Source organism: Haematobia irritans, chromosome 3 (assembly GCF_050003625.1).
Source record: "Haematobia irritans isolate KBUSLIRL chromosome 3, ASM5000362v1, whole genome shotgun sequence".
Classification (NCBI taxonomy): Eukaryota; Metazoa; Arthropoda; class Insecta; order Diptera; family Muscidae; genus Haematobia; species Haematobia irritans.
In genome coordinates, this window is record NC_134399.1 from 48,839,838 (window position 1) to 48,863,049 (window position 23,212).

Here is a 23,212-nt window from a genome sequence, read left to right on the forward strand (position 1 = left end):
GTTTTATGAGTGACGATTTTTTGACGAATTCTTTGGGATGAATTGACGATTTTGACGAAAAATATTTTTAAAATTGACGATTTTCAGCCCAAAACAGTTGGCACCACTATTCACGGCTTAGGGTATCCAGTGCTAAAAGAAAACAGCCCTACTGTCATCAGCTGTTTAAAAACAATCACAGAAAAGAAGTTAAATCTTGCATTTTTAATATATGAAATGCTCCAATTTGTAATAAATATTTACTGCTGCGATTATTTATGACACTGTACCACTTTGAATTACATGTTTTTTGATAAATTAGTCACAATAAGTTGCTATTGTGAATCCAGTGTTAATAGAAAACAGCCCTAATATACGATTTGGATGACAGTCTTTTGTAGAAGTTGCTACGCAATCCATGGTGGAGGGTACATAATCGGCCTGGCGAACTTTCGGCCGTATATACTTGTTTACTATTATATTTTCAGTGTCAATCAATTTTTTAATTGGATTGTATTGAAGATATTGAGTACTCATTTAATTGTAACGAGTACTCCAAAAATTAGTCAGTAACGAGTACTTGTAATCAAATACTTTACTTTCCCAACACTACCTCTTCTGTAGATAAGCGTAATCATGGATGACGAAGCCGGCTTTTGTGAAGACTTTGATAAATGGAATCCTATGGAAAGTGATTATAAAAGCGTAGAATTTAATCGATATAATACAGGTCCCGGCGCAAATCTTGATTTGTCTCTGCAACAGCCAAAACCGAAGGGGGATGCCAATAAACTGGAGAACGTACCAACGCCGTTTTTGTTGTTTAAAAATATGCCGCATAGGATGACAAAATCAGCTTTGCATAATATATGTTCAAAGCATGGAAAAGTAACTAGTATAAGGGATAGTCAGAAGTGTGATTATTTCTTTGCCGACTTTGCAACAGTGGCGTAAGTAAATTACAATTGTGACACGAAATATACAATACATACCTATTCGATTTTAGGGATATGGAAGCTGCTTTTCGTGCATTAGAAAAAAATAACTACGGATTTCAGGTTTTTGTTGGTAGGCATAACAGAAAGATCTCTCCCACAGATTTTCTCAATAGCAATAGGTTACCAACAGTGCCTCCTCGAAGTATTGGCATTGACTATGAAAATCGCAGGTACCAAGTGTCCAATAAATTGCCACCGAGGCCTACAATATATAAAAAACCTTTAGTTGAAAAGGAACAAATTTACGGAATTCCTTCTGAAGCTCTCAATAATGACGCACATTTATTAGAACGTGAAGGATGCTATCGACCAGTTCAACGCAATAAATATAAATACCATACAGGCCGTTCATATATTGAGTAATATGAACCAATTTACGTTAATGCCCATTTTTGATATTTGTTTATTTACAGAATACCCGATGATACAAGAAAATTTGTTGTAAAAAAACATAATGAATCAATAGGCCAATATTGTGAGTCCGCAGAACAATACACCAACAAGTCTTGTGGTATTGATAAGCCTGACAATATAGGAAAATGCACTACATGTTCTCGGTCATGTGATAGCATATGCAGTCGTTGCTCGACCTACTATTGCAGTTTAGATTGTCAAAAAAGTAACTGGCAACAACATCGCTACATTTGCGGAAAAACTGGGTATGTATTAAAAAAAAAAAAGAATGTTACAACTGAAGTCTGTGGTTAAACATGAACCGATCTATAGTTTTGTCAAAAACTAAAAACAGACAACATACATGCTTGTCTATACTTGAATATTTTTGACGATTTCAAAGTAAAAAGTAAATTGTATTGCATTATATTTTAGGGAACCCTACCTATTTTTATATTCTCAGCGAAAAATATGGGATAAGAATAACCCTGGTGACATCAACGTTAATTCCATCGATATTACAATTGTCTGCCATATTAAACCTTGTGGTCAGTGGAAGCTTTCAAAATTCACTATTCGTAGACGTTAAATTTCGATAAGAAAGGATAAATTGGAGACACATCGTTTAGTATACCGATCTTGTTAGAATTAAATTCTGAGTTTATTTGTGTGCTAAGAACAGCGCAGTTTATGTCCGATCTTCTTCATATTTAGTCATAATTGAAATATTTATCATGCGATCTTCTTCAAACTTTGTGCATCCGAATATTTTGTGAGTTTCCTAAAACTTGCAAAATACCAAAGCGGTTCAGATTTATATATAGCTCCCATATATATCTTTCGCCCGATATGCATTTATATGGCCTCAGAGGCCAGTGTTACATAATGATTTGCTTCGGTTCAGAATTAGTTATAACTCCCATTTCACCAGATTTACACTTTTATGACCACAGAAGCCAAACTTTTACACCGATTTACATACAATTTTGCAGAGAGCAGCAATAATATCTTTATTATATTGGTCAAATTTGTTCAAGTCGGTTCAGATTTATATATAGCTCCCAAATATCGTTCACCCGATATGGATTTAATTGGCACCAGAGTTAGAGAGTCACATTGATTTTCCTTAAATTTTGCAAAAAGAGTACAATTGTTGGTATCGTCAAGTGTGCAAAATTTGGATAAAATCGATTCAGATTTATAAATATTTCCCATACATATCTTTTGCCCGATATAGATTCATATGAACGCCTGAGGCCAAAGCTTCATTCCGATTTTGTGATGAAATTTTGCACTGAGGTTAGAATTAACAGTTTGGAAATGTGTGCCAAATTTGGTTAAAATCGGTTAAGAGTTGGATATAGCTACAATTATATGTACGCTAGATTTGGGGAAAAATGGTAGCAAATTTTGATATTTTACAACCATTTTCAACGTGATTTTACTCCAATTGACCTGATATTCAACCCTTTCACTTTCAGCTCCGATTATACATTATCCTTGTATGCTGTATTTAAAATTTTTGTTAGAGTATTTTAAGGGGGTCCCTCTAATATTAATTTATCGGTTTCATATTGTCGAAAATGTGTTTCGTCAATTTTATGCAAGTTTATTTCTATGGAAAAAGTGAAATCCTCATTTTTTGTCATTTCTGCTATTGCCCTTGAGCAATTAAGGTAACCTATTTATAGTATACAATTATTGATTTTTTTGTATGAGAGGAAGTGTTATTTAACTAAAAGGACATAAAAAATTGAAAATTCGGTGTACGGTATATGCAGGGTAAGTCGATTAAGTCATGTCCTCTCCCAGCAAAAACTAGGTAACCACATCTCATTACAATTGACATTACCAGGAGTAAAGCTGTCATTACACGTTGCATTACATTGCGGCGAGTTATAATGACTAACTTGTAATGACAAAAATAAATACTTCTCGCTAATTTTCGAATTGTTATTCTCAAATTTTTAGGCAGTTGTAGTTAACGAATTAATAAAATAGAATAAATGATGGTACCATTAGGTATAATTATTCACATAATCGAGCACTTACATAAAAAATCAAAAAGAATATGTAATGTAACGGTAATTCTGAAAATTTTTTCTTAAGAAATTTTTGTCACAAATATTTCATAATAATTGTGTTTAATGACATTATCATATTAGGTATTAAATAAACGCTTTTTTATACCTCATTCACATTACACTTCCAAAATGCGCTTAAACTAAATTTCAAATGAAAAAGAGACTTAAAATCCACTTTTAGTAGATTTCGAACCTTATGTGAATTGGCTATTGCATATTTATAACGTAATTCACGAATCCAACTCCCTTAAACAACCTACATTTATTTCTATTTTAAGTGTGAAATTAATCATTTTGTAGAATACAATTTTTATTCCATCACAAGTCCTCCAAATTTGTTTAGAACTATATAAAGGTTCATATTCGTATATTTAACCCTGCCATTGCAAAATTATTTTTCCTTCAGAACTAGTGTGTTCTAGTGATATAGAGTACAAAACAACAAATTTTACGATCCCACGACGGCGGGTTCTGTGTACCGGATCGACCCGATGGACCCCATCCATTGGCCAGCGGCTGCCACATCAGTGTACGTGTTGTTTCGTCCGTCTTTTTGTGTTGGAGAAGGTGCATCCCGGGGAGCCTTCTCCGTTTGCTGTTGGTCCGAGCCGGGATAGAGGAGAACCCCGGACCATGGTATTGTTCAGTCTGCCGAAACCTGATCCACCACCGTCCGATTATGTGTACTCTAACTGATCTTTGATTGCTTCATTCTCTGACAGCCACTATTCAGCTTGGTTTAGTTATTCATATGCTGTTAGATAGAGAAAAAAGTTACTATACCACGTTACCAGCCTGTACCACATTTGCTGCACTCACCCTATATATTATAACCTATATAGGTTAGGTTAGGTTAAAGTGGCAGCCCGATTAAGATTCAGGCTCACTTAGACTATTCAGTCCATTGTGATACCACATTAACTAAAAGTACCTATTACATATGGGCACTTCTAGTTTTAACCGCTGAACCTTCTTGATTATTTTTCTTCGCTGAACCAACCAGATTGTTCCAAAAACATTAGCAGACTGCTTAAGATAACGTTTTCCAGATCCGCCAGTAATCTGAAGCTATATGCTCCTAAAAGTTGCTTGCGCTTTACACAAAATGCAGGACACTCACACAAGAGGTGTTTAATTGATTCTTTTTTTGGAACATTACTTCTCAGCCAAATCGCCACCTCTCTTATTGCTAATATTTCAGCCTGAAAAACACTACAGTGATTAGGTAATCTTTTCGCTATTCCAAGTTCCAGATCATTAGAATATACCCCGAAACCCAATTGTCCATCCAATTTGGAGCCATCAGTGTAGAAATCTATATATTCTTTATTCCCCGGAGTCTGTGTGCACCACGCCTCACTGTTGGGGATTAGAGTCTCAAACTTTTTGTCGAAAAGTGGATTCGCCAAAGTGTAATCCACTACGTTAGGCACATCTGGCATTATTTTGAGGACCGAACTGTGACCGTAACTTTTCCGACCACAGCGATAGCTCGCGCAACCGCACAGCCGTTGTTGTAGCTGATTGTTCGGCCAAAATGTCTAAAGGCAATAGATGCAGCATGACATTAAGGGAATTTGTTCCTGTCTTGCTGAATGCGCCTGAGATACACAAACACGCCATACGCTGAACTTTGTCTAAACTTGTTGGCTGGTGAAGTGCCGACCAACAGACTACAACACCATATACACTGCCGTGTATAGCCAATGGTTTTAGTCCCCATTTTTTTCCTATTGCCTTTTTGCACGAATACAAAGCTACCGTTGCTTTTCTCGCCCTTTCTTCAATATTAAGCTTAAAGTTCAGCTTCCTGTCCAAAATAACGGTATTTTACACACTCACCAAAGGGAATTTCAATACCCCCTAAGGAAATGGGCCTAACCGTGGAAGTTTTGCGATCTTTGCAGTACATGACTAGTTCTGTTTTTGCAGGATTTACCCCAAAACCATTGTCTTTCGCCCATTTCTCAGTCATCCGGAGGGCCCTCTGAATAATATCTCTGATTGTGGATGGGAATTTTCCCCTGACTGCTATCCTTTCTTTTTCTAGGGTAACCAGAAGGTTATTATAGCAACATTCCAAAGAAGAGGTGATAGAACTCCTCCTTGGGGAGTGCCTCTGTTCACATACCTTTGCAGTAGTAGTAGTATTTATTAATATTTTTCATAAACAGTTACAATGTGTATAATACTCTGGTTTGGTTTTCATTTATTATAAATACAATTATTTTCAGTTATCTTGAAGACTTTGACATATCGTCGTTAGTCTACATGTGAATTTAATTTTACGTTGTACATATGTAATATGAAATACTATTTAATAGTTGAATTCAGATATTAATCCTAGTCTGTACTTCAATGCCATTCTTGTGAACTTTGCCAGACATGCCCATTCTACAATCTTTCCATCAAGCAAATTTTTTATCTTCTCGTCTGATAAAATCTCTTTTTTAAAATAGGTTTTTCTTATTTCCCTCAAAATTGGACATCTGCTTATAAAGTGCTGAACATTTTCGTTCTCTTGTGTGTTGCACAGCGAACACATTTCTGAGCCATTGTTATTGAACCTGTTGCCATTTAAAATTGTTGTTTCTGTTCTAATTTGCATTATTAATGTCCTCGACTGTGTTGGTTATGCTCAAATAGTTTGTTCCCTGCGATGAGTCCAAATTTCTATATATTCTTCGGGTGTTCTGTTTTCATTTCATTTCATTTCATTTATTATCGTACGAAGTGATACAAAAGGCAATAAATAGACCTAAAATCCTGCATCACACAAAATTATAATAAAATATAAACTTCAACAATGGTATATATATATATAAAAAAAAAAACTAGATAAAATCTTTAAGACAATGGTGTAGTAAATAGAAATAAGAATAAAAAAAGTATTTATAAATAGTAAAAATACTTACTTTACTTTTACTTTTTCTTAACACGTACCCATTTATGTTCTTTAATCTTAGTGCTTGTAGCAGCTTGTTTTCGTTTTTTTTCCATATCGACCAGTTCAGATTATTTGTTGTCCACCCGATATTAAAATTCGTTCCCATGTCATTTAGATCTTTTTCCCAGAATATTCTTTTGTTTAATATTTTCTCTGATACACCCAGAAAAAAGTGACCCCTTCTTTAAGTTAAAATGAACTCATTGTGAAGAAAGTTGAACTTCGTATAGCGCCAAAGCCATTTTTATTTGTTTGAACGATGTGATTTTCGTAGAAATTAGGAATAATGTATTCCATATATTAGTTAACATTTTCCTATATTTATGTACCACTATACTACAGAATGAAAAAATTTAACTAATTTGAATTCATATATGGAATGATTTTATTGAATTTTTTTCATTCATTTGGACAAATCTTACACATTTGTGGTAAAACTTTTACTTCATAATTAGAACTGCTTACCTTCGTTTTTAAATACAATTTTATTTATTTCTATAAGCAACTTTATCTTCAATAAAAGACATGTTTTATTAATATATTGAATATATTTATTAAGAATCAACAGCATCGAATCTCTTTGAAATATTAGTTTATTATTCCACTATTTCCAATTTCCGTGTGATATTATCAACTGTAAAACGCACTTTTTCTTCTTCTTGTACTTTTCACTTTTAATAAGTTGCTGCCTAACGATTTTGTCCTCCTTTTACAATTTCAATACCTACAAATATAAAAAATCATAAAACATTTTTGTTGCAAAAGGTTAGCGTCACTGAATATTACCTGATAATTGAAGATTCCAAAATGAAGACAAATGAAAGGGTTGTTATTCTGCTGGTGTTTTCTTTCTTTATACACTATCACGAACATTGATAGATTTATTTAAAAAAAAACGAAAATTTTTCTCACTAATTTAAAATAACAAATATTTTATATATTTTATTTGTTATTTATTATATTATTTTACCATATTATTTTTTAACAACGCGATTCCAACTAAAAAACAACCGACGCGCAAATATATCGATTACACCCACGCGCAAACACATCGATTACGATGACAGGTATCGATTACAGGTAGACAATAGAAATTTAGGAAAATTTCCTATATTCTAACAAGTGTGTTTCCTTAAGTTTTGAAAGGATTGCATACTTCTTAGTACGAACGAACTAAAATATTTTTCTATGCCAAGTGTTGTTCGTATGTATGAAAAACTTTCTATTATAAAGGAAGTCGCAATTATCATTTTATAAGAAATTTTACTAATTTTGAGGAAACTTGGTTTTAGTTCGGTTTTTGTTTATTTTTACGAATGCTTTGTTATCGGTGAATAAAATTTTCTTTTTCAGTAGTAAATTCTTATACCCAGCGAAGAAAATAGTATGAGTAAAATTCCATGCCTTACTCTAGTTAATGAACTGTTCCTAACTGCTTACAGTTTAGGATTTTTTTACTGAAACGAGTAAATTTTATTATTTTTCACAAAAATTTACCTTAATGGAAATAAAATGGATAAACTATATTGATGAAAATGTTTTCCTTTAGTTTCAAAGGCACTTTTTTCTGGGTGTAGTAAAAGCGGTAATCGAGGTTCTTGATATAGAAAGAGAGTCTTAAATAAATAACGTAGATGCAATTCTAGTGTGAAAATATGCCCATTTTCGAGAGCTGTTTCTAGCATTATAGCGTACGTTGGCATGCAATCTGGCAGTTTGAGTATTCTCTTGATGAAGAATATCTGCAATTTGTCGACTTCTTCAAAGTGTTTGCCACCCCACACTTGCGCCGCGTATGTCTGTATTGATCTGCTGACAGCTAAGAAGAGTTTCCACTTTGCTGCAAGGGAGACTTCACGTTTACTAAGGAAATCATTCCACGTGCAGTTTATACCTTTGTATGTTTGCTTGTCCTAGTGTGGCCGAAATACGTCTCTTCATTAGAAGTTCGTCTAATAGCCTAAGTATACATGGAGCAACATTCAGAGTTGTCAGTCCATTTAATATCGAGCTCGGATGGACATTATTGAACGCCCCTTCGATGTCTAGAAACGCCACGATTGTGTATTCTTTGACAGATAGTGAGCTTTCAATAAAGCTGACTAGTTCATGTAATGCGGTCTCAGTAGACTTGCCCTTCGAGTATGCATGCTGTCGTTTCGAGAACAAGCTTGATTCGATGCTAGTTCTAAGATAAATATCTATCATCCTCTCCAGAGTCTTAAGTAGGAATGAGGATAAGCTGATTGGTCGGAAATCCTTCGCCCTCGAGTGAGAGGCTTTTCCCGCTTTAGGTATGAAAACGACTTTTGTTTCCCTGCACTTTCCTAGGATATATGATAAGTTGATACATCCTTTATATATCGCCGACAACCAGGTGATCATTTTGTCAGTTACTGCTTGTAACTCCGCCGGTGTAATTCCATCAGGTCCGGGGGATTTGAATGGTCCAAAGCTATTAAACGCCCATCTTATTCTAGATTCCGGTACAATTTCCTCGATAGGAAACGACCGCTGAGCCACTGTGGCACCTCCAGAACCTGGTTCAACCGTCTGATTTCCAGGAAAATGTGTGTCCAATAGTACCTCCAGCGTCTCCTCACTGGACGTTGTCCAATTGCCCTCCGATGTTTTAATGAAACCTAGAGTAGAGTTGGTGGATGCTAGCACCTTCCGTAGTCTGGAAGCCTCGGGCGTATTCTCAATACTGCTGCAGTAATCATTCCAAGAGTTATGATGAGCATTTCTCAGTTCTCGCTTGTATCCTCTCAGATTCTTCTTGTAAGAGTCCCAATCCTCAGGGGCCTTAGTGGACTTTGCCTTGTTAAAGAGCTTCCTGCAGGATTTCCTCATATTACTTAATTCCGTAGACCACCATGGTGGTCGATTTTTCCCTCTTGTCTTCCCTCTTAGGGCATGCAGCTATCATTGAGATGTTGAAGGCCTTAGTAATCCGCTCCACTGCGTGTTCGATATCTTGCACATTTCTCATATTTGTATCTGTTATTTCCGGTATCATCATATTGAACGAGTCCCTATACCTCCTCCAGTCAGCTTTCCTAACATTTGGCGGAAATATGGTCTTGGTGGTATGAACATCAAATTTGAAACTGATGTAGCGATGATCTGAGAAGCTGTGTTCACTTAAAACCTGCCACTCAGATATCATTTCATTCAGTTCTTGCGAGGCCAGGGTGATGTCCAAAACCTCTTACCTGTTTTTAGTGACAAAGGTTGGGGCATCTCCCTTGTTGCAGACTACCAGATTAGTACGCAAAATAAACTCTATTAGCGACTCTCCTCTTGCATTAGTATCACTACTACCCCATATACTATGATGCGCATTCGCATCGCATCCCATAATGAGTTTCGTCTTTGTTTTCAGTGACTCCTCAACTAAGGTCTTAACGGCACATGGAGGCATCTCCCTGTCATGTCCCATGTAGACCGAAGATACCCAATATTTGCATTTGGCTATTTCTAAATTGGCAATGACAGTGTCTGCATTGCACATTGAATTAAGCAGAAACAAGTTAAGCTCGTTTTTAGCAATTATGCAGGCTCGATTTACATCATTACCAGTTTGAACCCCGGAGTACTTAATTCACATATTTTGTTTCTATAAACGTATGGTTCTTGAATAAAGGTAGAATTACATAATTACATGAATTAGAATTACATGCGCTCAATGCTTACAATGCGTCCGATGATTGAAGAGTTGATATTTGTCTTTGAAATCAAAAGCTCGAATAGTCTGCCACAAACAGAAAATATCAACCCTTCCACCAACGCACGGATTGACGCATGGTGTGTAGTTCAACCTTAAGAACTATGTCTATGTCCCCTTTCATCAGGAGAACTTTTAAGGCAGCACATGCAGCCTTACAATGATGAAGATTTATCTGGAGGATCCGTAGGACCATCGAGATTTTCAACAACCGTCACATCAGCCGCTTCAATCGAGTCATCAAGAATGTCCTCTTCAGAGATCTCGGTGACTCTCGCAATAACCATAGGTTCAACTTTGGTGAGTTCTGAGGCAGTAGAAACCTTCTCACGCATACGGTATCTATCCATGTCTTCAACTTTGGGATCTCCCTTGACTTCGCAAGAGGATCCGTTTACTTCTGATTCAGGCAGAGGCTTGTCCATTTTTGAATCCTTTAGCTGATCGTTTTTATACACCTTCATTTGGATATAATGAAAGCCATAACATACACGGCCCTGAGACTTTGCTAGATGTGGCAAAGACTGAGTGTTGAATATAAACAATTCATGCGGTCTTGGTCCATCCACTTCATCCAAAAGGCCAACCTTCCAATCAGCTGTTGGAAGATCTGGATTGCATCGTTTGAGCCTATTTAAAATAGAGTCAGAAGGGTTTGCAGGTATCCACGCATGTGCTCTAGGTCTAGCCGGTATGTCTTTCTTCTCGACTAACTCTAGAGCAGCTCCTTCCCAAACTTCACCAATTAGTATCAGAGCCGCTTTAAAACATTCTATAGACCTCTGGTCCTCAAATGCGACTAGCTTAAATCGTCCTTGATACCAACCAGCCTCTTGGTGTCGAGGATCTGGACCGGGAAACTTTTCCAGCACCTGTGAGTAGACGCCAGACAAAGCATTCTCAATTTCTCCCCATTTTTGCTTTGGAACCATACCGTCCAATGCTCCTTTATTAATGATAGCCATCACAAGGCTGTCTTTAGCAACTGAGGCAAACGATCGTTTATCCCTTTTGGAGGATGGCAGCTCATCCGGTGATCGTTCCCTTTTTCCAGCCTCAAGAATTCATTGAGCCAATTTTAAGGAATCGCTTTGTTTGGCCGACAACGTGCTTGGGTCGACTGATCCTAATTTCTTTAGGATAAACAAAGCATTTCTACGTTCCTTGAATCTCTTTCGTGAGGGATTACCTCCTTTTTATCACAATGGACTGAAAAGTCTAAGTGAGCCTGAATCTTAATCGGGCTGCCGCTTTAACCTAGCCTAACCTCCTTTTGATGCCGTTACCTTGGAAAAGGTTCGACTTGTCAAAGTGTCGCCACCTGTCGACCCGTCTACAGGTCGACTAATTGGGCCTAACTCTTGGTCATTGCCCAAATTTATAACTCCAGTCGATACCCGTCCACTGGGCCCTGAAGTTAGCAACCCAGTGGATGTCTTTGAATTTCTCTGCATGGTGGCCTAATATCCCAAACGGCCAACCTTCATATATTCCAAACGGCCTATTTAAAATAGATTCAGGGTCGGAAGGGTTGCAGGTATCCACGCATGTGCTCTAGGTCTAGGTTAGGTTAGGTTAAAGTGGCAGCCAGATTAAGATTCAGGCTCACTTAGACTAAAGGGTGATACGGTCAAAATTTGGTCAAGGGAAAACGCGTGTAAATCGGTGAAATCGTTTATTTAAAAAATCAAATTAAATTTATTTTTCAAGTTCAATTAGTATAAAATTCAGGAAAAATATTCAGTTAGGCTTTCGCTTTTCCAAATCCGAATTGCCGGGCCTCACGCTTGACACCTGCCATCAGATTTTGTACAGCCACCTTGTCCACCTCCTTCGCCGCAGAAAGCCAGTTTGCCTTGAACTGCTGCTCGTCCTTAGCAGTTTTTTTTGGTCTTCTTTAGGTTCCGCTTGACAATAGCCCAGTATTTCTCAATTGGGCGGAGCTCTGGCGTGTTGGGAGGGTTCTTGTCCTTGGCAACCACCTGCACGTTGTTGGCGGCGTACCACTCCTTGGCATTTTTACCGTAATGGCAAGATGCCAAATCCGGCCAAAACAGTACGGAACAACCGTGTTTCTTCAGGAAAGGCAGCAGACGTTTATTCAAACAGTCTTTCACGTAAATTTCTTGGTTGACAGTCCCGGAAGCTATGAAAATGCTGCTTTCCAAGCCACAGGTACAGAGGGCTTGCCAAACCAGATATTTCTTTGCGAACTTTGACAGTTTTATGTGCTTGAAAATATCTGCTACCTTTCCCCTTCCTTTTGCCGTATAAAACTCCTGTCCCGGATTGTAGTCGGCTTTGACGTAGGTTTCGTCGTCCATTACCACGCAGTCAAACTTCATCAGCATCGTCGGGGATCGCGCTTTGGCCGTCGTATTTTGTTTATCATCGCGATTTGGAGTCACTACGTTCTTGTAAGTCGATAGTCCGGCTCGTTTTTTGGCTCGATGCACGGTTGTAGACGATACACCCAGCTTATTTGCGGCATCTCGGAGAGAGAGGTTAGGGTTTTGCTTGAAACTACGGGCAACTCTCTTTGTCGTCTCAGCGGCTTCCGGTTTTCGATTTCCCCCCGATCCAGACTTCCTGGCTGTCGACAAACGTTCCCCAAACACTTTAATTACATTTGTAATGGTTGATTTGGCAACTTTTAGCGATTTTGCCAGCTTTGCGTACGAGTAGCTCGGATTTTCGCGATGCGCGAGCAAAATTTTGATACGCTGCTCTTCTTGCTTGGACGGCATTTTGACAACTGAAGAGTGAATTCCAAAATCAAAATAGGAGCAACATTCTACACACACACACACTCCTTCAAAATGAGGGGTGTTCAGGTTAAATGCAAAATTGAAAGAAATACGTCAAGTTTATATTGACCAAATTTTGTCCGTATCACCCTTTATGCAGTCCATTGTGATACCACATTAACTAAAAGTACCTATTACATATGGGCAACCGCTGAACCTTCTCGATTATTTTTCTTCGCTGAACCAACCAGATTGTTCCAAAAACATTAGCAGACTGCTTAAGTTAACGTTTTCCAGTAATCTGAAGGTATATGCTCCTAAAAGTTGCTTGCGCTTTACACAAAATGCAGGACACTCACACAAGAGGTGTTTAATTGATTCTTTTTCCTCCGCATCATGACAGCTCATACAATAGTCATTATACTTCGCGCCAATAGTTTTTGCAAAATCGCCTATCAGGCAGCGACCCGTTATAGCAGATATCAGGAGTGATATCTGGCGTCTCGAGAGCATTAGCATATCTAGTGTGCGGTTTAAGTTGAAATAGAGCCATATTTGCTTGGTGTCTTGCAATTCTCCCATCGAACATTTGCCATCATAACAGCCTTCTCACGCAGTATGAGCTTGCAGGTAAGTAGGGGCATACCAACAAATTCTAGTTCCCCTGGAATATGTAAGTTAGTCCCTAGCCTTGCCAACTCATCCGCTTCGCAGTTCCCCGGTATGTCCCTATGGCCAGGCACCCATATTAGGTGAATATTGTACTGCTCAGCCATCTCATTGAGAGATTTGCGGCAGTCGATGGCCGTTTTCGAGTTGAGGAACACAGAGTCCAAGGATTTTATTGCAGGTTGACTGTCTGAGTATATATTAATGCCAACAATTTTTGGAACATTACTTCTCAGCCAATTTGCCACCACTCTTATTGCTAATATTTCAGCCCGAAAAACACTACAGTGATTAGGTAATCTTTTCGCTATTCGAAGTTCCAGATCATTAGAATATACTCCGAACCCCACTTGTCCATCCAATTTGGAGCCATCAGTGTAGACATCTATATATTCTTTATTCCCCGGGGTCTGTGTGCACCACGCCTCACTGTTCTCGCCAAAGTGTAATCCACTACGTTAGGCACATCTGGCATTATTTTGAGGACCGAACTGTGACCGTAACCTTTTTCCGACCACAGCGATAGCTCGCGCAACCGCACAGCCGTTGTTGCAGCTGACTGTTTGGCCAAAATATCTAAAGGCAATAGATGTAGCATGACATTAAGGGAATTTGTTCCTGTCTTGCTGAATGCGCCTGAAATACACAAACACGCCATACGCTGAACTTTGTCTAAACTTGTTGGCTGGTGAAGTGCCGACCAACAGAACACAACACCATATAGCAGTATAGGTCTAACCACTGCCGTGTATAGCCAATGCACAATTTTTGGTTTTAGTCCCCACTTTTTTCCTATTGCCTTTTTGCACGAGTACAAAGCTACAGTTGCTTTTCTCGCCCTTTGTTCAATATTAAGCTTAAAGTTCAGCTTCCTGTCCAAAATAACGGTATTTTGCACACTCACCAAAGGGAATTTCAATACCCCCTAAGGAAATAGGCCTAACCGTGGGAGTTTTGCGATCTTTGCAGTACATGACTAATTCTGTCTTTGCAGGATTTACCCCCTTTCTTTTTCTAGAGTAACCAGAAGGTTATTTATAGCAACATTCCAAAGAAGAGGTGATAGAACTCCTCCTTGGGGAGTGCCTCTGTTCACATACCTTTGTATGTTTGCTTGTCCTAGTGTGGCTGAAATACGTCTCTTCATTAGCAGTTCGTCTAACAGCCTGAATATATATGGATCAACATTCAGAGTTGTCAGTCCATTTAATATCGATCTCGGATGGACATTATTGAACGCCCCTTCGATGTCTAGAAACGCCACGATTGCGTATTCTTTGACAGATAGTGAGCTTTCAATAAAGCTGACTAGTTCATGTAGTGCGGTCTCAGTAGACCTGCCCTTCGAGTATGCATGCTCTCGAACAAACTTGAATCGATGTTAGTTCTAAGATAAATATCTATCATCCTCTCAAGAGTCTTAGTAGGAATGAGGATAAGCTGATTGGTCGGAAATCCTTCGCCCTCGAGTGAGAGGCTTTTCCCACTTTAGGTATGAAAACGACTTTTGTTTCCCTCCACTTTCCTGGGATATATGATAAGGTGATACATCCTTTATATATCGCGGACAACCAGGGGATAATTTTGTCAGTTACTGGTTGTAACTCCGCCGGAGTAATTCCATCAGGTCCGGGGGATTTGAATGGTCCAAAGCTATTTAGCGCCCATCTTATTCTAGTTTCCGATACAATTTCCTCGACAGGAAACGACCGCTGAGCATCTGTGGCACCGCCAGTACATGGTTCAACCGTCTGAATTCCAGGAAAATGTGTGTCCAATAGTACCTCCAGCTTCTCCTCACTGGACGTTGTCCAATTGCACTCCGATGTTTTAATGAAACCTGGAGCGGAGTTGGTGGATGCTAGAACCTTCCGTAGTCTGGAAGCCTCGGACGTATTCTCAATACTGCTGCAGTAATCATTCCAAGAGTTATGCTGAGCCTTTCTCAGTTCTCGCTTGTATCCTTTCAGATTCTTCTTGTAAGTATCCCAGTCCTCAGGGGCTCTGGTAGACTTTGCGTTGTTAAAGAGCTTCCTGCACGATTTCCTCATATTACTTAATTCCGTAGACCACCATGGTGGTCGATTTTTCCCCCTTGGCTTCCCTCTAGGGCATGCAGCTTTCAGTGAGGTGTTGAAGGCCTTAGTAATCCGCTCCACTGCGTGTTCGATATCTTGCACATTTCTCACATTTGTCTCTGTTATTTCCGGTATCATCATATTGAACGATTCCCTATACCTATTCCAGTCAGCTTTCCTAACATTTGGCGGAAATATGGTCTTGGTGATATGAACATCAAATTTGAAACTGATGTAGCGATGATCTGAGAAGCTGTGTTCACTTAAAACCTGCCACTCAGATATCATTTCATTCAGTTCTTGCGAGGCCAAGGTGATGTCCAAAACCTCTTACCTGTTTTTAGTGACAAAGGTTGGGGCATCTCCCTTGTGGCAAACTACCAGATTAGTACGCAAAATAAACTATTAGCGACTCTCCCCTTGCATTAGTATCACTACTTCCCCATATACTATGATGTGCATTCGCATCGCATCCCATCATGAGTTTCGTCTTTGTTTTCAGTGACTCCTCCACTAAGGTCTTAACGGCACATGGAGGCATCTCCCTGTCATGTCCCATGTAGACCGAAGATACCCAATATTTGCATTTGGCTATTTCTAAACTGGCAACGACAGAGTCTGTATTGCACATTGAAGGAAGCAGAAACAAGTTGAGCTCGTTTTTAGCAATTATACAGGCTCGATTTACATCATTACCAGTTTACTGCAATAGTTTGAACCCCGGAGTACTTAATTCACATATTTTGTTTCTATAAACATATGGTTCTTGAATAAGAACTATATCTCTAGGTCTAGCCGGTATGTCTTTCTTCTCGACTAACTCTAGAGCAGCTTTAAAACATTCTATAGACCTCTGGTCCTCAAATGCGACTAGCTTAAATCGTCCTTGATATCAACCAGCCTCTTGGTGTCGAGGATCTGGACCGGGAAACTTTTCCAGCACCTGTGAGTAGACGCCAGACAAAGCATTCTCAATTTCCCCCCATTTTTGCTTTGGAACCATACCGTCCAATGCTCCTTTATTAATGATAGCCATCACAAGGCTGTCTTTAGCAACTGAGGCAAACGATCGCTGATCCCTTTTGGAGGATGGCAGCTCATCCGGCGATCGTTCCCTTTTTCCAGCCTCAAGAATTCCTGCATGGTGGCCTAATATCCCACCACACTTGAAATTCGTAGTAGGTCATTATTACGATGATTTTATCCGCTATTAAAAAAACACGTCCGTTCCGTTCGACGGTTGAATGAAATATATATAAAAGTAGGTTTTTATTCAGAGTGATTCTAATTTCGATTTCTATTGGGGAAAAATCTGCAACATTCTCAAAATTTATTCCTAAATAGGAAGGACTCTGTCATAGATTTTGGAACCTGTATCCCTCACAATATTATGAAATAACAATATCTTTGGAATGACACTACCATTTGAGCGAAAATACAATGGGGAAGAAGTAGTGCAACACCAGGTCAACATATTTTTGTACCGATTAGCGCCATCTACACATTATAGATAAACTAGATGGAAAAATAATTATGATGCTAAAAAGAAGTTGGTAGCAGTTTATAAGCTCGACTTAACGAAGTTTGATCCATATATAAAAAGGCGTTTCGTCGAGAAATGTTCTTTTCCGGTTGAGTGTCGACGTGGCAGGCTCAAGTCCTCCATATTGGAAAAATAATTTGCAATTTTTGTGGTTGACTATATTTCGTGAGGCCTCCGTTTTAAACACAGCTTTTCCAGTCGACACGATAAGAAAAAAAGACGTATTGTGTTATAGCCATCACTGATTGGCAAACTTTTAGTCAGCCCACAACGAGGGGAACGTGGCAAAACCACCAGCCACAAGTACTGTGTCACAAAAATTCGATTGGTACGTTGAGGATACCTGCCAACATACATACATATTACAACATACATATTATGTACGGCCGAAATGATCCACAAGCATATACCAGTCCACCAGCCAGTTTCCAGTTGATGTTGTTAAATCGATTACCACTTATCAATAACAGTATCTGCTGCCTAACTAAATACATTTCACAGGCTTGAAAATTCTTACAATTAAGCTATGTTAAGAATTATATTTTTTAGTGTTTATTGAATACAACTTAAACTTAAATTTATTGATCACAATTATATTTAAGTGATATGAATTATTGTGCTTAATTTAATGTGTTGAGTGTGATTCAGAATTTAATTCGAGAAGTCAGAAATTTATTGAATCTCATTGAGACATTGAGAAATGTTATTATTATGAAAATTTAACGTCCGAAATAATTTAGAGCAATGGTTTTGATTGTTTTATTTATTTATTTATTTATTTTCTCTTGGCGAATCCAAGCCGCAAAGCCATATACGGATTCCAAAACTACACAAACATAGCAATAATAACAAATTATAAAAATTATGCGCTTAAAAACTAGAAATTAATAACAAAAATAGTATCAATAAGTGACTAAACTGAATTTGAAACAAATACACAATAATTAAAACAATTAACAAAATTAAGAAAAAAAACTATTAAAAAAAAATTAAATTATCAATTTAAAAAATTAAACAATAAGAACAATAAAAAAAAATAAAAAAGTAAAAAAAAAACATGAATATGTGAGTAAGACAGCAATACTAACATAAAAAGCTAGTAAAGAGACTCAATAAAATAAATTAAAAATGATATAACATAATACAAACTAAATAAAAAAAAAACTAAAAACTAAATAAAAAAAATATATATATATATAAAAAATAAATAAAAATTAAAAAAAATTAATTAAAGAATTTACAGCTACTCAGTAACTAGTCAACATCTGCTAACACAACGTTAGGGATGAGACAATACATGCAGGATAAAAATTATAATGTCCAAAAATGTAAACATATAACAGTCTAATTTCAATTATGGTAATATTTATTATAATACATACTTTTTAGTTACGGTTTTCATATTTTTCTCGGTGAAATTTTAGTTCGAAAAATATTTAATTAGGGATTAATACACGCTTTCACCCTGTCCATAGCGCTATGTTAGGGAGTCTGTAGTACAATGAATCTATTTTATTTTATTGATTTACAGCAACGTCGAACTAAGGTTTCAGAGCCTTGATATAAACCCATTGTATTTTTTTTACTATTATCAAGGTTACATTATATAAAATCTTCGACTTAAGAAATTAGAGTTACTATGAGCTTTAGATAAAATGTTTTTGCTCTTCGTGAAGAAGATTTTCCAAAGTTTGATTCATTGTTGACAAAGACACTTTGTCTAGATGCTCTTTTTAAATTCATTATTTTACTAAATCGAATTTTGGAATTATTAGACATATTTATGGAGAATCTAAATCTGTATCAATAAATTTAAGGTCGTTGAATGAATTTGAATAGAACGTGTTTTGGAATGTCTGAGTAGGCTGATATACAGGTAGGTATTTGGTCGTGAAATAAAAGGTTCTAGGGGTAACCATAATCAATTAGGCCCAAGTGTTACCATGGTAGGTCATAGGTGAGTGACCGTGGGTGGGATTAGGCCTGGGAATTTACATCATTTCCCTCTGTTTTCAAACATTTCACCACAGATTTGACGCAAATTGTTTCTGGCTCCATTTTTTTTATTTTTTTTAAAGATTTATAGTCTACGTTTTGGTTACACTGGTACAAATAATTTTTATTATCCGAGATTTCATTCGGTTTGCCTACAACGAACACCCGCCCAAGCCCGACTAGCCTTAGCCGTGCACAGATCGACAAGTTGCCATTGTAGTAGTGGTGCAAATTGAACAACCGTCCCATGGATAGTTGAATGGTGACATTTTTGCGAAACGGAAACGGAAACCTAAGTAACATAATTTGTATCAATTTCACAAACAAATCATTTAAAAATAAATTGAATTACTTCGTAAAGAGAAAAATATATTAAATAAAAGCATTGTCACTACAGCCTAGTAAACATTTAACTACTACTAACTCTGTAGGGCTTCTCCAGATTTTCCGAATATATATTTTCAAGGTTTTAACACAAAAATAGTAATATATTATACTTTATTAGGCATTTACAAAAAACGCTTCCAAAAATGGGAATTACTCCGAAACTGAAACTAGAGGAAAAGGAAAACTATTCAGAAAGTAAAACTCAACAACTTGTAACAACGGCGAAAAATTATGAAAATTGTTCTCCAAAGATCCCAAGGAGTGGAAATGTGGTGACCATAACTGCTATTAGCAAAACTAATATTGTCTTTTTACGTGGAAAATCTTACCACGACGACATTAATTATTTTAAGACTATTGATGGTATACAGTCCATCAGTAAACTACTGAAGCCTTTGACAATATTACCAAAATGTGGGAATGTTGTTATTGGCAAATATAGAAACCAATACAATCGTGCGCTCGTTTTAAATGCCGACAACAAAGAGAATATTTTTCTAAACTTCATGGATTACGGAAATTTGGACAGTTTGAGGTTGGAAGATTTATACGAAGCTCCCCTAGAATATACTGAAAGGCCAAGGCACGCCGTACCTGTGATTCTCAAGGATGTCCCAGACAGTTATATGACTGAAGAAATAAGAAATTTTATGTACTCTTACTTGGATGGTATCAATGTATATATAAAATATAAACCAGAAGACTACGATCACAGTAAAAACGTGTATAAAGTAGAACTTATAGATGAGACAACACAACAGAATTTAAATAAGATGATAACTAAAATGTCTATCCCTACCGAACCAAAACGAAATGCAGAAATATGCTACAGGGAGGTAAATATATCTTTATTCAATATGCTGTTAAGACTAGAGGCACTAACAACACCGTATTATTGTTTCGCGTATAGTATCTTCAAATTACACCTTTGCCAAACGGAGATAATACAGAACTAATAGTAATGGACAATTCATTAATGAGCACTGGATGTATATCCTGCACTACCAAACCGTTTGCCTATGAAATTCAAAAATTTCAACATGAACTACAGAGATACGTTGTAAATTTACCGAAAATAGGATATGCTCCAAGGTAATCGCAATTAGTTCATTTGTTTTATTGCAGTTCTGTATGCATGAAAACAATTTTAAAATTACAGAGTTGATGAACTATGTATTGTAAAATATAAAGAAGATGGCCTATGGTATCGGGGACGATGTCTTGAAATTGTTGGAGATGGTTACCCAACTGTTTTGTTTCTAGACTATGGCAATATAGCAATTGTGCACCTGGACGACATTCGGCGCTATCCATCACAATTCACTTTCCCAATTTATACGGCAGATTGTGAAATTAGCGGTAATTATGTTTTGTTAAAATTTTATCGAATATGTTCATGATAACTAATTTAGGTTTCTTCACCCTTTTAATTTTATATTACAGGATTACCCGAGACTTGCAGCGAAGACATTGTACGTGTACTTGAAGAACTAATACCTAATGGCAGCACCATCAAATGCCAATATATTAAAGCATATGAGAATGATCACTTTTATTCAATATCTTTACCTCATATAATCAAAGAACTATCAGATTATGGCTTGCTTTAAATTTTATTTCCGGGTACTAATTTATGTACCATTATATTTGCAATCTTTGGTTTCTACATATGTAACTTGCACGACAATTTTGTCAATATTTTTATTTTACGGTTTTTATTTGGTATGTAACTAGTTATAAAGACATTTTATTAATGTTGCTGGTAATATAAATCTCTGAAAAATATTCGAAATAATACACTAATAAAAGCTTTTTAAAAACATCAGTCGGCGTCTGCTGTTGTAGTTTTGTGTCAGTTGTAGTTTTTTTGTCCTGTGGGCTAATCACGACATTCGATATCGAGAATTTTTGATCGAAATCTAAATTTTTTGATCCGGGAGTCGATATCGAGTTTTATTGATTGAAAATGTTTTGGATTTGCTATCGTAAGACATTTTCCCCTTGGTTTTTACATCGTGTTCGCCATATAGGAGTGGTAAATAAGTTAGTTTTAGCTCGAATTATAGCTAATTTGTAAATTTAGACAATTACAACTCGCCATTTTTCACGATTACTTTTCTTAATTAATCTACTTTAAGAAATACGAACTTTGTGAAAATTTGCTTTGGGCTATTCCCCATCAAGTTATAATAAAATTTTTGCAACAAATATGTATAATTTTATGCCTTGTTTATTGATTTAGTTTTCACTTTATCTAAGACCGCATAAAGTATATATATTCTGGGTCGTGGTGAAATTCTGAGTCGATCTGAGCATGTTCATCCGTCCGTCTGTTGAAATCACGCTAACTTCCGAACGAAACAAGCTATCGACTTGAAACTTGGCACAAGTAGTTGTAATTGATGTAGGTCGGATGGTATTGCAAATGGGCCATATCGGTCCACTTTTACGTATAGCCCCCATATAAACGGACCCCCAAATTTGGCTTGCCGATCCTCTAAGAGAAGCAAATTTCATCCGATCCGGCTGAAATTTGGTACATGTTGGTACGTGATGTTAGTATAAGGTATCCAACAACCATGCAGGAATTGGTTCATATCAGTCCATAATTATATATATAGCCCTCAGATAAATCGATCCCCAATCACACAAAAATTGGTCCATATCAAGTTCACAATTGTATATAGCCCACATATAAGCGACCCCCATATTTCAATTCTGGCTCTACGTACCGTGTACAATTCCATATCGATTCGTAATTATTTGTAGACTTACCTATACATACCTTTTTTGTCTAATATATACCACGTATGGACTAACTCACAATTTAGAAAACGATGTTAAGAAGTTTTAGATACCACGACTCAATTCGATTGTGGATGGCAGTCTTTCGTAGAAGTTTCTGCGCAATCCATGGTGGAGGGTACACAAGATTCGGCCTGGCCGAATTTTTTTCGGATTTTTTTCGGAAAATCATCTTGATAAATGAGGCTCATTCCAACTCGGCGTATATGTCAAAGTGCGAAATTGTTTTATCTGAGGGTCCTCTATTCTCAACGTACGACTGTTTAGTTTGGTTAGTGGCTTTGCGGAGTTACTTGATTTTTTTCGTAAATGAACTTTTTTATGGTTGGCGTTGGTTGGTTTTGATCTGGACAACGCTTAAAAGGTGATACGGTCAAAATTTGGTCAAGGGAGAACGCGTGTAAATCGGTGAAATCGTTTATTTAAAAAATCAAATTAAATTTATTTTTCAAGTTCAATTAGTATAAAATTCAGGAAAAATATTCAGTTAGGATTTCGCTTTTCCAAATCCGAATTGCCGGGCCTCACGCTTGACACCTGCCATCAGATTTTGTACAGCCACCTTGCCCACCTTCTTCGCCGCAGAAAGCCAGTTTGCCTTGAACTGCTGCTGGTCCTTAGCAATTTTTTTGCTCTTCTTTAGGTTCCGCTTGACAATAGCCCAGTATTTCTCAATTGGGCGGAGCTCTGGCGTGTTGGGAGGGTTCTTGTCCTTGGGAACCACCTGCACGTTGTTGGCGGCGTACCACTCCATGGCCTTTTTACCGTAATGGCAAGATGCCAAATCCGGCCAAAACAGTACGGAACAACCGTGTTTCTTCAGGAAAGGCAGCAGACGTTTATTCAAACAGTCTTTCACG

At 37.3% G+C, this 23,212-nt stretch overlaps 1 protein-coding gene across 1 annotated transcript; it reads left to right on the top strand.

Annotated features, from left to right (window-relative positions):
- Positions 1-569: 569 nt before the first annotated feature.
- vret (vreteno) lies at positions 570-21,372 on the top strand. Its single transcript, XM_075303245.1, has 7 exons — positions 570-929; positions 986-1,336; positions 1,391-1,636; positions 19,666-20,383; positions 20,458-20,639; positions 20,707-20,906; positions 20,991-21,372. The coding sequence occupies exons 1-7, from the start codon at positions 616-618 to the stop codon at positions 21,155-21,157; spliced, it is 2,178 nt and encodes a 725-aa protein (XP_075159360.1). The 5' UTR covers positions 570-615; the 3' UTR covers positions 21,158-21,372.
- The last annotated feature ends 1,840 nt before the right edge of the window (positions 21,373-23,212 follow it).

Bases quoted from the DNA above. Each gene is read 5' to 3' on its own strand.
- vret (XM_075303245.1), top strand. From the start codon at position 616: ATGGATGACGAAGCCGGCTTTTGTGAAGACTTTGATAAATGGAATCCT. The intron at 930-985 runs GTAAGTAAATTA...ATTCGATTTTAG, and splicing joins GCCGACTTTGCAACAGTGGC to GGATATGGAAGCTGCTTTTC. The intron at 1,637-19,665 runs GTATGTATTAAA...ATACTTTATTAG, and splicing joins TACATTTGCGGAAAAACTGG to GCATTTACAAAAAACGCTTC.